At 46.1% G+C, this 16,973-nt stretch overlaps 1 protein-coding gene across 3 annotated transcripts in view; it reads right to left on the bottom strand.

Annotated features, from left to right (window-relative positions):
* Positions 1-1,602: 1,602 nt before the first annotated feature.
* Grhl2 (grainyhead like transcription factor 2) overlaps positions 1,603-16,973 on the bottom strand; it is a 132,188-nt gene continuing 116,817 nt past the window's right edge. For 2 of the 3 annotated variants that reach the window (XM_021183428.1, XM_029470166.1), the window contains 2 exons: positions 6,711-6,775; positions 1,603-4,435 (listed from right to left, as the gene is read on the bottom strand). In XM_021183428.1, the coding sequence (XP_021039087.1) occupies positions 4,321-4,435; positions 6,711-6,775 (180 nt within the window). In that variant the 3' untranslated portion in view covers positions 1,603-4,320. The remainder of the gene's footprint in view (positions 4,436-6,710; positions 6,776-16,973) is intronic. The other variant, XM_029470167.1, reaches the window with a different exon arrangement.

The raw sequence follows: 16,973 nt of genomic DNA, 5'->3' as shown, positions 1-16,973 counted from the left end.
TGCACAAGAGTAGGCCCATAGACATTCTGTCATGGAAGGGAGTGAGGGTTGAGGATAGGAGAGAGCCTTACAGCTCTGCCCCTCCCTGAAGAGCTATTTGCATGAACAGTTGCTGGAGAAGGGGAGACATTTCCTTTGATGCTGTAACTTGGTATAACAGTGGGATTGAGGTGGATATGTGCCTCTAAATATCTCTCCCATGTTCACATGAGTGACTCTAAACTCCAATGAGTCAGTCTCTCTCTCTCCCTCTCCCTCTCTCTCTCTCTCCATGCACATGGGAGACATATGAATGAAGTAGACTGGTTAGGGAGAATGAAGGGGATCAGAAGGGAGGGGGTCAAGACAGGGTAATCAGGGGTGAAGGAGACCAAATTATACATGTATGAAAATATCTTAGTGAATATATGCTAATAAGAATTCTCAGCAGTACACATCATTGCCAGGAAGACAGGCAAATGGCCATTCAGCCATCATCCAGCTGAACTTCAGTAGCAGTGTCTCATCACGTGAGTAGGCTCATGCTGAGTGTCCAATGGTCAGTGTACGTGTTGTAGGCTTGGAGATGTGAGTTGGAGAGGCACTGTCAGCAACAACCAGAGGGGAATGTTTGACTCAATCAGTTGCAAACTTCTATTCCCACCTTGAACACCACTGTAAATACTTACTTACCAATGGTAAATCATTGGATATTTGATGTGATGGATATTTGATGCCCAGTGAGCACAGGGTTGATGTTCACCTGCAGTGTCTTTTCACATCTTCTCGTCTGCTTCTGGCTCATCAGAGGCCCCCACCCATTCTTTCCTCTAATTCCTGATTTCCCAATGCTGACCATGCACTCATTTAGAGGACCTTTGGGAACAGATGGATTGTGGCACCAAGGAACTCCCCCAGTTCAAGAAGCACAGTTCACACTAACATCCACAAGCAAAGGAAGCCAAGTGGTGACCCCACACATCCCCCAAATGCCCCACCCAAGGCCTGATATTCCTTACCCTAGATGTGAGCAGAGAGCAGGGATCCCACTGGGCTTGAAGTCAGCCAGGGCAGGCTTTTCTGAGACAAGATTCTAGTGCTGTGCCTGGAGGCGGGGAGGGGTGCTGTAAAGCAAGCTAGCTGTTGGAATAGATGCTCTTAGGAGATCATTGAAGACCACAGCTAGGGCAGTGTAGGTGGTTTCCACGGGAGCACCAGGACAGCCTCGTACTCTGAGGTATGAGTTTGAGGGTCAAAGTGTGGAGATGGAATTGAGGGGTGAGCCATGTGGCTTTAGGATCTCTGCAGAGGTTGGTACAGATCTAATGAAGCAGAGTCAAACAGTCCTAGGAAGAAGAGTGGACAGAACTCACCTGAGAGACCAGTCAAGAGCAACTGTGCTGGAGCCTGCCAGAGCCACGCTGGAGGAGGCTTCTTGCTGACCTGTGGCCCTCCTTCCATATAGGTCTGGTGTAAGATCGGGTGGGGGGCTGCTGGAAGAGCAAGTCTGTGTTCCATTGTAAGCAGGGCCTGAAGGGTCAAGGCCCAGACTCCATCTACAGAGACTCTTCCTCGAAGGCAAAGAACACCGACTGTCATCACACAGAGAGTACTAGAGAGCTATTTGACTCATGTTGTGAATATTTATTTTTTCTTCTTAAAAATGTACAAAAAATAAAATAACATATTTATAGTTTATAGATTCCCCCTCTCCCATTTACAAAACTATTAAGTTACATTTACTCTTTTTTATGTGGGAACAGATTGTACACACGAGTCTCCCCTGCTTGTCCTTCAGAAAGGGCCATTCTTAGAATTTGGCACAAACCCTTATTTCCTGTTGCATTTTTATGACTATTAAAATATGAAGGGAAAAAATGTTTTAATTCATTTCAAACTTCCCAGGTTTCTACGTTGGGATGTGCCTTAGTCTTTTAGGGACCAACCTCAAGATGATAGTTCACTCAGTATTTTTCTATTGGGTTCAATTTCTAAACACTGAGGAAGTTTCGACAATTGGGGACATAGAACGAAATGTCTGCTTCATGTGTCCCTCATCTTTTATAGATTACCAAAAAAAAAAAAAAATTCTTTGTTTGGGTGAGATTAGTTCAGGGCAAGGCAAGCATTTTCTATCTGTCTGGAGTGTTTTTGTTCAGGAAATGAGGCACAGCAGAGCTCAGACAGCACAGCGACATGGAAGTCCACCAGCAGACGTCCTGGACCTGACACTGTCCCCGCTGCTTTGTGGCTTCCTATCCCTTGTTCTGGCAATGGCTATCTCATGGATTGTAGGGACTCAGGACAAAGGGAAGGCTGGCTCTGGCTTGTCTTCTGCCCCAGAGCAGACCAGCAATTTTCCAGAGCTGGTAGCCTGTCAGGTTGCTACAGATCTGTCTCCTTACTCTGGAATCCTGAGCCCACCTCTAAGGTCTGCCAATCATGTTTGCAGCTAGCCCCAAGTGCTATAGCACAGGAAGCGCATAGAGCATACCTTTCCAGCAGAGTTTGTCCGTCTTAGACCAGAGGCCCACTAGTACCCTGGAGTGTCCCTAGACTGCTAGTTTCAAGGAGCGGCATTTGGAGTGCAGGGCTGGAATAGAGCAGAGCTCAGGATGCAAACCTTTGGCAACACAAAAAAGGATAAGGAGTCCAGTGGGCTCTCAGAAAGGTGCCCCCTGCTAGCCTTTGGGATCCTCTTGGTTACGGCACCTACTCTCCATCCCATTCAATTTCTCTGCAGCTTTGAAGAGCAAGAGCTTGGCTGGAGTCAGCCTCAGCTGCTCTGGGCCTCGGGGCAGGTAGAGCAAGAAGACAGGGGCCGGAGAGCAGAGCCTCCAGGTAAAACATCAAAGTGCTTCGCAGACAAACTTAGACCTTTCCATAGAAGCTGTTCCATTATCCAGGCTTTCGGATGGGATGTGCCTGGCTATCCAAACTAGTGCTCGGCCCACAGGGGCACATACCAATCCTTAAAACAGAGCTATTGACCTGTTCTCTCAAAGAGAACAGAGGCCCATGGGGCATGCTTGCGTGACTGTTCAGGTAAGCCATTTTCTCTTGACAGCCTTAGCTCTCCAACACACCTCCCAGAGTTGGTTTCAGAAGTGCAAGGGCTCCCACGCTTCCCACAGCCAGGGTGGACATCCTCACTTCTTCCCATCAGAAGCAAGGCCGCTGGCTCAGTTCACAAAGCTGCAGGTGGGTTTTTAAAGGGGCCACTTGAGATGAAGGACGTGCTTGTAAACTATGAGGCACTACAGTGTCCAGGATCCCCATGTCGGCCAAGCAGCTCTGCAGCAGGTCTCAGTGACAGGGCCCCAAGGCAAACCTCTGCAGAGACTTTACACAAGGCTCAAGAGATGCCCCACACCAAAGCTAGAGAAGGAACCAACAGTACGGCCCTTCCCAGACAGCTCAAAGGACGTGCTGAGACAATATATCACCACGAGAGAAAAAAACACAATGGCCTCCAGGGAGAGTCATGCTTGAGGAGAGAGGGCTCCGGGGAAACAAGTCCTCAGACATGGCCCAATGGAGAGTCCATCCTGGCATTCACCACCATCATATGACCTCCCAAAGACCACTCTCCTAACCACCTCTGGATAGAGTAGAATATTCCGAATCTCCAGGTATGTCTCCTCCAGGCCAATGGCAGTAAACATGCCCAGCAACCACAGGTAAAATATATTATTGCAATACTATGTATAAGTTATGTACATGGTCGTCAGGCATACTCGTGTTCCTTATTACTGACGTGGTAGCGCGATGTCTTCCTGCACAAGGCCCAGTGGCTATTTGCTGAGAGTCTCCTGGAGGTATTTAGCAAAATGGCCTTCCTCAGAGCAATCCGAAGGTTTGGGGCCAGCAAACTGGTGTCCTTCTTACCCCATCCATGAAGACTGTACCAAGAAGCAGCTCACCTGGCCCAACCACTCAAGAAATGTGGAGAGGTAAGGAAAAGAACACACCAGTTCCCCAGGCTCGAGATGAGTGGACTTGCTGTCTCCCTTGAAGGGGGAACTCTGGAAATCACACATGGAGCTATCAGTAACTTGCAGAGTCCTGGAGGGCTCTTGGAGGGAAATGGGCAATAAATAAGGGCCTACCAGGCTCAAAGAAATTTGCTGAGGGGCTCAGGCTTCAGCTCCACAGGGAGCAAGTGGAAGAGTTGAAGGAAGTCCATTACTGGGCCTTGGGCCCCGCCCCCTTCCCAGCAGTCTTGTAACAGTCTTGTGAGGTGAGTGAGATGGGTGGGTCTCCAGGTTCTGGAGCGGCAGAGATCCCATCTCTCCCAGGAAGGAGTACACCAAAAGCTCCTATGGAGGGGACACCCAGGGCTCAGATCTCCATCAGCGTGATCTTGAAGCCTTCCACCATGCTCTCCATGTTGAGGATGAAGGTATCCTCATTTGAATAGTGCTCAACGATGTTGTCATCCATGTTGACCAGGATGCTGCCGTAGTTGGGGTGAGATGGGGTGGGGTAAGAAACAAAGTCAGTGAACAGAGAGCTCCGTGCACGGGCGGCTTTCAGGAGGTGTGTCCCTTAACCTTCTAGTTTCTTCCCCCTCAAAGCAGGTTAAAGAAAGCAGGGCTCAGTTTCCCTGAACGACCCTCAGGGGTTCCTGTTACACAGGCTGCTACATCATCTGGCCCAACCCTACGGCTTTACAGATTAGTCAGTGGAGGCTCAAAGAAGTTAGCAGAGACCCAAACACACTTAGATCTCTATGAACTTCAGCTGCCCTTGGCTGAACACATGTGTACAGTAAAAGATGGTACACTCGGGCTCCTTAGCAATTTTAAAGGTAAGTTTTTATTATCAGCACTTTTCAAATAAGAAACAACTCAGCAAAGTCAAGGGCTCCCCGGTTCACCCAGGCAGTGAGCTGGGTCTGAAGCTGGCTTTGCCTGAGCTATTCCCTCTCTCGTTGGCTGCCTACTCCACACCCCTAAGCTACTCTACCTCTCCTTGGCTGCCTACTCCACACCCCTAAGCTACTCCACCTCTCCTCAGCTGCTTACTCCTTTGCAGTTTGGTTTCAAGAAAACCAACTTCCAGAGTCTGTAATTTTTTGTATTTAATTTTATTTTTGTTTTATATATGAGTGTTCTGCCTGAACATATGTATGTGTATCGGATGTGTGTATGCTGCTGTCAGAGTTCTGAAGAGGACACTTAATCATCTGGGACCATATGGGTACTGAGACTTGAACCAGGGTCCTGTGGAAGAGCAACACGTGCCTGAGTCTGTCGCGTTCTCTTTAGTTGGAGATTTTCGTTTGGGAACAACTCACTGAGTCACTTTATAGTGGTATCAGCAGGTGAAAGGTCATAGCTTCAGTTTATTCTTTTACAGAAATAAGAGCCACCCATGCTTAGTGGGGGTTGTTGTTGGGATAAAAGCCTTGTATATAGGACTTTAGACTCAAGGCTGAAAGTCAGTGTTGTCGGGCAGTAGTGGCACATGCCTTTAATCCCAGCACTTGGGAGGCAGAGGCAGGAGGATTTCTGAGTTCGAGGTCAGCCTGGTCTACAGAGTGAGTTCCAGGACAGCCAGGGCTACACAGAGAAACCCTGTCTCAAAAAACAAAAACAAAAACAAACAAACAAACAAAAGAAAGTCAGTGTTATCAGCAGGGTGTTTATCCACACTGAGGCTCTCTAGCCTGTGAGACTTGAGGCTTCATTCAAAATAGAGTCCCCAGCAGACTGACTTTGGAAAAGCTGCAGCCCACCTTCATTGCATTTCCAACAAGAGCTCAAGTTTGATGCTCGGTCAGCCAAAGGATTGAGATTCAGAAAGCCTGAGAACCCCAGGTCAGAGTTCATGAAAAGGGTCCAGAGAAGAGTTTAAAGGCGTCTACTCTGGCAGAGAAAGCCTTAGAAAGACCTTGAAAGTGGCAGCGGTGGGCTGGAGAGATGGCTCAGCGGTTAAGAGCACTGACTGCTTTTCCAGAGGACCTGAGTTCAATTTCCAGCAACCACGTGGTGGCTGTCAACCATCTGTAATGGGATCCCACACCCTCTTCTGGTGTGTCTGAAGAGAGTGACAGTGTACTCACATTCATAAAAAAAAAAAAAAAAAAATACATGGGGGGGGCAGATGTGAGCGAATCTCCTAGGTCTCAAGGCCACAGACCACCGACACTCCTTCCATACCCCCTCCCTTGAATCTGTGTTGTTTACTGAATATGATACCTGGGGCAGGATGCTCAAGCAGGCCCTGGCCTCATTTTCTCATCAGTAAACTGATATATTAATGAGAGAAAGAGATGAAGCTCTGAGCAGGGAACCCAGAGCCACCTGGCCACCCAACCAGGAAAGGCTGATTGCTCTTAACAATGTGAGCAAGCAGGTCTGAGAACCATTTGAGATTTCATTAATGATTAATTAATGAATAATTCATGGAATAATTTTCTTTGACCCCAATTAAATTTTGTCCCTACTATGTCACCCAGAAACCAATGTAAAAAGTTCCATGTGGTTCTTTGACCTCCTTTTCCCCAGTGTCCCCACCAAGTCTAGACCACTTCAGCCCACTTATAACACTCGCTGTCACCAAATGGAAGCACCTCAGGTGACATTCTGGAGAGGCACTATGGGTCACCCTGCCTCAATCACTAAAGGTCATTAGCCTCATGGGCCAAGGGCATCACAAAAACTAAAGCCATTTTAAAATTGCACCTTGCAGACATGGCGGTTAGCCGAGCCTGGCTTCTTTCTTACCCCTTTTTGCTCTTCTTATAAAGCTTTGTGATTTTCTCCACTGGCAGCCCGTACTTCTCAGACAGCTGAAAATAAATAACAGGGAACTGGGTCAGCAGAGAACGGGGCACACGGAGAAGCACATTCCACTTGGTACAACAGTCTCCTAATGAGACACACTGGAACAGTTCATTTAAGACAAAAGCCTCAGTTTCCCTGAACCACCTCCCAAGATCATTCAAACCAAGCCACTGGCTTTGTAGATCAACAAAATGAGATTCTAAGAAGTGAATGGGGCCCTAAGTCATAGTTGGCAACCAAGGGTCGCTGCAACCTAACTAACTCTGCCCCCTGACTCTTTGTATCAAGTCATACCCCTCTGCCCTTAGCAGGAAGAGAAAAGAAAGGAGAGCTGCAGCCCCTGTCATGAGCACACAGTCTGAGCAGGTGTCACAGAGTCTAATATCATCCTTATTTTGATTCTCCCTTTGGACAGGTCTGAAATCACTCAGCAAAACAATCTTGATAAAAGTAGCATTTCTGATAGGTTTTTTTAAAAAAAGCCTCCAATCACCATGGGGGATTAAATGGGTAGTCATACATGAGAACAGATTTCAAGTGAGCTAGGTGTAGTGGCACATGCTTGTGATCCCAGCACTTAGGCAGGGAGCCTGCGAGCCTGAGATAGGGGAGTAGCAGTACACAGCTATATTCCCAGAGCTCAGAGACAGGGGCCAGAGGCCTGGGAGCTACGCGAGCTACACAGTGCCCTCCAGACCAGCCTCGATAGGTAGTGAGAAAAGTTCAAGTAAATGAAAGATTTCAATATGAAAGAAGGGAGCATGAAAGTGCGGGAACAAAATAAGCATGAGTTAATTCTTTGTGTAACTAGCATCCTAAAGTTCGGTTTTTCCAGGGAGACGTGAAACCTGTACACCAAGGCTAACAGCAGCAATAACAACAATGTGCAAGTTTAAAGTATCCGCTACTCAAACACACCACAAAGGAAAATAATATGCGGGGAAACATTTTAAAACTCGAACAACAGATGAGAGCGAACTGCTTTGTTAACCTCGATGGGGAACAGGGCAGGAGAGAAAACACAATAAACAGGGCATTTCCGAGAAGAGAACTATAACTGGAAAATATAACGTGAAAACTGTACTGCACTTTTATTTAAATTTTTCGAATGAAGACAACAGGAGTGTGGTACTTTTAACTTAACTATCAAAAGTGCAAATGAGGAGCAAGAGATGGCTCAGCAGCTTAAAGCATTTTCTGCATTTGGCTCACAGCTCCAAGGGCTCTGGTGCCCTCTTCTGGCCTCCCTAAGTACCTGCACACACATAGCAGACAAACTGACATATTAAAAAGAAATCTAAAACAAGACAAGGCAGAAGTCATGATCTAACGTTGGTGAGGGCATTCAGGTTCTATAGATGGGACAGTGACCCTCAGCCTCCTGGAAAGTAAGTCTGGCAGGAGAATAGTTTTTAGAAGCGTACACACACTGACCCACAGACTCCACGTCTAGCAATCTGACATACAGAAACACCCTCATACCCAGAGACCTTCAGAACATAACTGTTCATAAAAGAGAAAATGCCACAATGAACATCCATTAAATTTCTTGATATTTTCTTGACAGAACTCATTTAAAAATATGGGATGCTAATATCAGCTTATACTTTGAAAGTCTTTAGTATATAAGATGGGGGGAAATAAGTGAATATTTGTCTATATAGTATAATCATGTCTGCATTTTTTAACCTTTACATAGGCTCAAATATACAGAAATATTTAAATGGCATACCAACTTACTGCTGGTAGCTACCATTGATAACCGACCAGATTCAAGCTTCCTGTACTTTGTATAATTCCGCAGGGCTTATTTTTACGACTGCATCATTTTTGTAAGTACAACATGGCAAGAGCTGAGAGATGGATTCTGGAAAGATCTACCCCAAATCTGTGCCATGCCCTCTCTACATTAATTGCTAGAGCTCCCAGGCATCTGAAGCAGGTAAGGTCTGGGACCAGTCAGAAAGTACAACAGAGGCTAGAAAGGGACTGAAGAACCCTATTAGGGAGCTGAGATCCTGAGGAAAGTCTGTTCCACAGGACCCTACCCTCCCATCCCTACCATGGGGCAGAAAGAACTCTATGTACAGCCAGAAGCAATACATCTGGATTGAGGACAGAGAGGAAGGGTGTTAGAGGGCCTGAGGAGGGTTCCCCACAGCCACAATAAGCCCCAGTGAGCAAAAGAGTTTGTTTGTCCAGTGAGATGGGCCTTCCCACCAAGCCTGGAAACCTGACGCCAAGCCCCAGAAACTACAAGGTGGAAGGCAGGAACTTTGACTCTTGCAAAATATTTGATGACCCCCACATGCACCGTGTAAATAAATGAAAGGCTCTAATAGGAGCCTGGAGGCAGCAAAGAAAATGGACAGAACGTGTGCTGGAAGTTCCCATTGGGAAGGAAAGTAAACAGATGAACAGGCAGATAAAACAAGAAACATAGCAGCCTGACGTCACCAGAAGCAAAATCCAAGAACAAGGGATAGCAGTCAAGAAACTGTTCCCAACAGCAGCACCAGGAAACCATCCCAGATACCGGGCCTCCAAAGATACACGAATGATGGAAGACTTACCTGATTCAGAATCAAGAATTCGAATAGATAATCAGAATAACATGATTGATCTAGTTTATATAACAAAACGCATGCACACATACATATTGCATCTCCCAAAGAGACTGTCATGCAGACGTGTAACAAAGACAACTGCACCATAATTCAATAAAACAAGAAACAGAAACTTGACAGGTTCATCAGAGATGTTCAGCCTCTCGGAAACACTTCTTTATGTGACTTCTACTCTCCTCCCATTGAGGCATCTATCTCACCCAAATTCCCCTGCACCTTCTTGAGTACCCAAAAACCTCAGATTAGGAAGCTGTAGTTGTGGCCAGCTGTGCTGAGGGAATAACTCAAGAAATAATGTGCAGTAGGCTGCTCTCTAGTCTCTGAGAACTGGGTCTGAACTCATGACTGGGCCGATCAATGCTAACCTGCCTCTTGCCTAAATGCTTACTTATTATTGATTCTTCTTTTCCCCCTATTCTTTGTGAGACTTACATTGTCCATTCTTCTTAGATATTAACATATGGCCATCTGTCTACATAGACGTAAGTTGGCTGAGAGCTTAGGGTGGCTCCAGCATTTTGGGAAGAGCTTGAAAAAAAGAGGCACCAATCTTGTCCAACCTCAGTTCCCTTATCTGTAAAATGGCAATGGTGCAATTTCCATCCCACGTACACAGGTTATGATGATAATTAAATGAAAAACAAAATGTCTGTGAGAAGCCTGCAGCACTCAGCATGGGATGTATTTTGCAGATGGCAAATAGAGCCGACAAACATTTGCACCCGAGGATCTGAGAACACCGCTGACAACAAGAGACAAACACCTCTGCACTCCACATTCTTCTGGGGAAGACGTAAGAACGTCTAACAAGTACTAGCTATGTCCAGTGATCTGCTTTCCTGTGGCAGTGGTAAAACATGCTGACCAAAAGCAACTTGGGAAGACAGTTTATTTCAGCTTAGACTTCAAATATCGTTCTATAGCCAAAAGTCAACAAATTCAAGCAGGAAGTAAGGCAGGAGCCATAAGGGCGGCAGCTTACACTTACGGGTTTCTGACTGGCTCTTGCCAGTCAATCATCAGTCAGAACCATCCTTCAGACATGGTCACAGGCTGACCTGACTGAGGCAAGCCTTCACCTGAAGCTCTCTCTTCCTAGGTGACTTAGATCATGGCAAACAGACAATTAAAGACTGACCAAGACACCAAGTTGAGGTGAAATACAGCAAGAGGAGGCACAGAGCTGAAGAGACGTTATTCCTGGGAATGGTCTGGGAAGCCACTCTGATAAGCTGTGTAGAATCGTGGCCCATGGAGACACGGTGGAAGAGCATTTCTTAGCCGAGGAGACAGACAGGCAGAGGCCCTGAGGTGTGAGTGTCTTCGCTGGTCTCCAGAACAAGCTATGGGGTTCAGAGGTCAAAGTTCACTCTGTAAGGTTACTGAGTTGTGGTGGTTTGAAGAGGAATGTGTAGTGAGAATTTTAGAAATTTAGTTTCTTTAAAAAGCATAGAAATGAGCCGGGCGTGGTGGCGCACGCCTTTAATCCCAGCACTCGGGAGGCAGAAGCAGGCAGATTTCTGAGTTCAAGGCCAGCCTGGTCTAAAGAGTGAGTTCCAGGACAGCCAGGGCTATACAGAGAAACCCTGTCTCGAAAAAACAAAAAACAAAAAACAAAAGCATAGAAATGTAAGAATGTTTTCATTTTAATCCCAGCTCCATAAAAGTCTATCTGAACCACCAATACAAATAGACAACACCTTGCTGCTACCATAAAACTTAATTATGTCATAATATATCCTCAGTATCATGCGACTCAAACAGGCAGATGAAAACATGTGTTTCCACCAAATGATGCCCGCAGTCACAGGCTAAATAATAATTCAATTCTTTTTTTTTTTTTTTTTTGTGGTAGGAGATCACGTCTAATTCTTATAAATCTAGGGCTGCCAGCATGCTGAAGACGACACAGCCATGGTTTAACTCCAGTGAGGCTGGGCCCATTCGCCCAAGGCTCCTTCCTCACTCACCTCGCCGCTGTGTGTGCATGTGGTAAGAGCAGAGCAAACTCTGAGACAGTCATAGGAAACATTACACACCAAGAACAGCAGGGTGAGGTGGTGGCCCAGTGGCTGGAGTACTTGCCACATGTATGAGGACCCGAGACGGGGTTTCCACACTGTGCATGTCTGTAGCCTCAGTGCCCCCTGAAACTGCTAACACAGCGTGTACTGCAGCAACCAGAGATGGACCCTGGTGAGGCTCAGTCTGGTGAGAAGGGACTTCAGGTTGTTCTCGGACCTCTACAGATGCCATGGCCCATGTTCACACACAGCTGTTTTTTTGGTTTGACGTAAGCATACCCTGTTTCAGGTACCAGAGCTACCCCACCCTTCGTCACATGGCCTGGCTCACAGGCTGTAGGAAATCTGTGTGGGCTACAGAAACAGTCACCACCTCTAAATGGTTCATGAATCTACCTGATATGACACCTTCTGACTCAAATGTCAGTTCACACCTGGAGGAGGGGTGGGGACACAGTTCTCTTCTTTCTAAATGACAAATCCACATCCCATCACATTGATAATTTTCTTTAACGAGAAAGAAATTTTAAAAAGACTACTAAAAAAACAAAACAAACAAGCAAAAAAAACAAAGATGGTTTCCAAAGAGGATGGAGACAGGAAGTGGGGGATGCTAAGGGAGAATCTGCTAAAATGTGCTTTGTTCAAAAAACATTTTAATGACATCTAACACCTTGTCTGCTAATGCCAAAAACCACGCTAAAGTAAGTAAAAGGCTTTTTTCAAGGCCCTTTATCTTCCAGTGCACATATATCTAAGTGAGCCATGGCTGAAGATGGGGAATCGGGACAGGGAAGCCGGAGCAGGCTCCATGTGCAGGCCAGCCCAGGCTTCAGCTAGAGCAGGAGCAGGCTCTCTGTGCAGGCCAGCCCAGGCTTCAGCTAGAGCAGGAGCAGGCTCCCTGTGCAGGCCAGCCCAGGCTTCAGCTAGAGCAGGAGCAGGCTCCATGTGCAGGCCAGCCCAGGCTTCAGCTAGAGCAGGAGCAGGCTCCCTGTGCAGGCCAGCCCAGGCTTCACCAGAGTGACCACATCAGCTCAGTGCCTCTGATGACATATTAGAGGTGATGCTGAGGTCCTCCTTTCAAACAGCTCATCTGGAAATGTAGTAAAGGGGGGACTCTGACTAGCAGGCAGGTGGCCTTGTCTCAGCAGTAACTGCAGGGTGCACAGGGACCTTACAGGGGTCACACTTTTATGTTGGAGTTGTGAGTCTGTTGGCTCTAGAGGACTTCCTACCTCAACAGAGACAGTGGTTGGTCCTCCCAAACTACCAGGGACCAATGGGGGAAGATTCCAGGCCAATTCTACACCCACAGAGGTATACTCAGGAAATGGCTTAGGGGGGCAGGCATTCCTTAGCTTCAAAACACACTGCAGGAGTCTATGGAGTCTTATCTATAACAGATAAGAGGACTTGCTCCCACTCCATGGAAATAGCTTAGTGAAGAACCAGGGACAAACCACATGGACCAGGTCGTGGTTCTCAAACATCAGTGTTCAAGCAAAGAACTTCCCGTTTTTGTGATTGCTCATCCATTCCCAGGAAATCTGAGGGGAGGCCATAGCGGGTGGGGCCAGAAGCAAAGGCTGTGACTGGGGCTGAGATGGCATCTTTGAACCCAGGTGTGTGGGGCCCACCTCAATGAGCCCACCTACAGAAGTAAGCCCTACTATGTTCCTAGTAGGGGGTGGGGCTGTTCATGCCCATAGAAAAATCATTTTCCTCTAACAACAGTGGCAAAGATAGCTCCTGATGGACAATGTCTCTCACTTAAAGAAGCTCCTTCAGGGGTTTGCTAGCCTCGCTTGATCAATTTTTATTTTCCCCGCAAGACTTTGAGTTGTCACAAAAAAAAATTAATAAACTTTAAATGACAGCGTTATTCGGAATTGAGTCAAAACAAAATATGAAGACCAAGGGTCACTGCCATATTGTGTTGAGGGCTAGCTTTCTGTGGGACACTGGACAAACTGACACATGAAGTCCATCTCTCAGGTGCAGGTGTCTTCCTCTGACTCAGGAACATTCCCAGTCCCCTCCTCCATCATGCTCCCCCTCCCCCCTCTTGGCAGACACTTCACAAGGGCAGGTTACTGTCCACTTATACAATGGATTGATGATCCAAAAGAACTTTCCATCCTCTTAGACAATCTGAGGACCCAGAATCTGAACAGCACTGTGTGTTTTCTGATGCTGGTTCATACTCAAAAGCCTGGTTTGCTCAAAACAAAACAAACAAACAAACCAAAGCAGCCAGTGCCGTCATTATGGCTCACTGGGGCCAGAGAGAGGTGCCTGCTGGCATCGTCTCAGTTCTCACCACGGCCCTGAGAGCCAGATTATCATATTGTTTCCATTTTAGGAATGAAAAGCAGGCTAAGAAACATTGCCTAGCTGCTAAGGAATACTGCCAGATTTTGAACACAAGTTTTCTGAGGCCAAAGACTATAATACTGACCACTAAACGGTAGTATTTACACATTTACACACGTGGGCTTCTTTTGCACAAACACACATCACCCATAGTTATGCCACTTGTGTGTGTGTGTGTGTGTGTATGTATGTATTAATAAGTAAATTATATACACACACACACATACACTCAGTGTGCCTTCTGTAAATACAGGTTCAGAGCCCACAGGTCTAACTGACCAAAGATAAAAAGTATTTTATAAAAGTTATATGTTCTAGTACATACGTACAGAATGTTTTGGGTCATTATTTGCTAATCAATGCTATTTACCTTCATTAGGTAGCATAAACTAGGGATAGTTTAAAGCATTTGGAAGGAAGTACAGAGAAATATGACATTTTATATGGAAGTTGGATACTATAGAGTGCTGTGGAACAAACTCTAGATATGGAGAGATGAATGTATAAGTTATATGTTCAATATATAAATACAGATATGAATACATATTAATGTTGTATATGTATATTACATATTCATGCACGTATATATTATAACATCAAACCTGTACCGGTAAGTGTCAGTGCAATAAGAAGTCCTAGTCCTCAGAGGATCCACATTCCAGTGTTTTCTCACCTTACAGAGACCCAAATAAGTTCAGGCTAGAACTACATTAGCAAGATCTAATGTTCTTCAAAAGACATAACATGCTGTGGTCTTCCATGGTGCCCCTATAGTTCCTAAAGGTCCTGTTTATAGCTTACTGTCAGCCCATATATCCCGAGGGCCCCGAAGGAGCTCGTCTTGACCACCTTCCTCAATACAACACTGGAGAAGCAAGCACGCAGATTGTGTTGGGACTTTAAGGAAGCGGAGATGGAGACAGAATTGCCTGAAGAATCTGACCAGAGCCAAGGAGCGAACCTGACTTCACCTTGCAGCTCAAAGGGACCTTGGGCCTTGTCTCGCCTACTATCACCATCTACCAAAACAATGCAGGTGTGAGGAGATCCCCTTAGGGAAGTGTAGGCCACCGTTGCTGAGCTGCCATTGGAAAGAGTGAGGTGACCTTTGGTTCCATAGTGATACTATGTGAGCACGTCTGCAGAGCATTTTTGTAACTGACCAGATGTTATGGAAGGAAACAAGAAGACACCAACGACCAAAAACAGAATGATCCCAGCATAGCACAGCAATTCAGACCTGGTTTAGATCTGTACTACAAAATGTCCCTGCAAAATGTCCTGAGGAACTAGATATAAATGGATTCCTGAAAGGCCTGGTGGTACGTGCCTACAATCCCATAATATCAGAGCTCGGGAAGTTGAAGCAAGAATCAGGTCAGCTTAGATTCTCAGCAAAATCTGTATCTCCAGCAGGAAGGACTCAGCACGAACTTGAAATAACCTTCAGGCCGGCCCGTAAACACCACTTTCATCTGCTCTTAAAAGCCAGACTGGGGTATGGAAATGGCCAGTGCTGTTCAAAGAAATCTTAATTTTGTTTTGTGTTTTTGTTTTTCGAGACAGGGTTTCTCTGTGTAGCCCTGGCTGTCCTGGAACTCACTTTGTAGACCAGGCTGGCCTCAAACTCAGAAATCCNCCTGCCTCTGCCTCCCAAATGCTGGGATTAAAGGCGTGCGCCACCACACCCGACAAATCTTAATATTTTACAGGCTTTTGTAGGTCATTTGTTCATCCTTTAGCAACTGCAAGGTCATTAAAAAAAAAAATCTTGGTTCAGTTCAGGTGGTAATCAAGCAAGCCTTTAATCTCAGCAGTTGGGAGACAGAGGTAAGTGGATCTCTATTGTAAGTTCGAGGTCAGCCTGGTTTACAGAACCAGTTCCTGCATAGCCAAGTCTACACAGAGAAAGTCTGTCTTTCTAAATAAATAAATAAATAAATAAATAAATAAATAAATAAATAAATAAATCTCTTGGCTCGTCCCTTCTAGACCCCTTTGCAATATCTGCTCCTTATCAGTATAAAATCAGAACTCAGTGGTGGTGGTGGTGGTGGTGGTGGTGGTGGTGGTGGTGGCGTATAAGCCTTTAGTCCTGGTGCTCATGATGCAGAGGCAGGTGGGGCTCTGAATTATATAGGCCATCATTGTTTACACAATGAATTCCAAGCTGGCTGGGGCTACATAGTGAAACTTGGTCTCAAAACAAAACAAGAAACAAACAGTAAGAAAAATCATGTTTCATTAGGAGGGCTATATTCCATACGATTCCTTGCATTTACTTCTGGATTTGTTTTCCTGGCTTGTGTAGAACAGAAATCAATGCTCCCCCACAGGTCATGACAGACATGAAGCTACCAAGCCCTCTTTCTGCTGCTCTGCTCAGGGTGACCTGGCGACATGAAACCTGCAGCAGCCACACTCTCATGTTTATCAGTAAGAGCTGGAGATAAGCAATCATAATACATTCAGTGTTTCACAACTGCTCTCTCGGGTTCTAAAGCACCCCTATCAGTCCTGCAGGACACGCAGGTTCTACCTCCTGCTCCCCAGCCCATGGCAACCACTGGCCTGCTTTCTCTCTCCAGATACTCCCAAAGACAGATACCCTAACAAACACTAGCCCCTTGATGTTCACGGCAGCGCAGTCACAACAGCCCCCCCTCCCCCAAGGAAAAAGCCAGTAGTCTGTGAGCTGAATAAATGAAAACAATAAATGTTGTGTCCGTACTATGAGCAATTACTCTGCTGACTGTAAGAAAGACTGAAGTACTGGCCTGTAACACCTTCTACCATGGACGGGCACCAACACAAAGTACAGTCGAAAGTGATTGGCACGTGACTGCATGGTGTGGCTCTACGCATAGGAACTCCCTCACAAGCTGCAGTGTTTGGCCATGAGCCCAAATGTTTCCTCATCAGAACCTGTCTCAGACCAGCTGTCTACCAGGAGTGGCAAGAGACACTGCTGGAGTCTCCATCACTATAAAACCCTTATGTCCAGGGTGGAGAGATGGCTCAGCGGGTAAGAGCACTGACTGCTCTTCCAGAGGTCCTGAGATCAAATCCCAGCAACCACATGGTGGCTCACAACCGTTTCTAATGAGATCTGATGCCCTCTTCCTATGTGTCTGAAGAGAGTGACATTGTACTCACATACATAAAATAAATCTTATCCT

This window comes from Mus caroli, chromosome 15 (assembly GCF_900094665.2).
Source record: "Mus caroli chromosome 15, CAROLI_EIJ_v1.1, whole genome shotgun sequence".
Taxonomy (NCBI): domain Eukaryota; kingdom Metazoa; phylum Chordata; class Mammalia; order Rodentia; family Muridae; genus Mus; species Mus caroli.
This window is presented reverse-complemented; position numbering and strand designations above follow the sequence as displayed.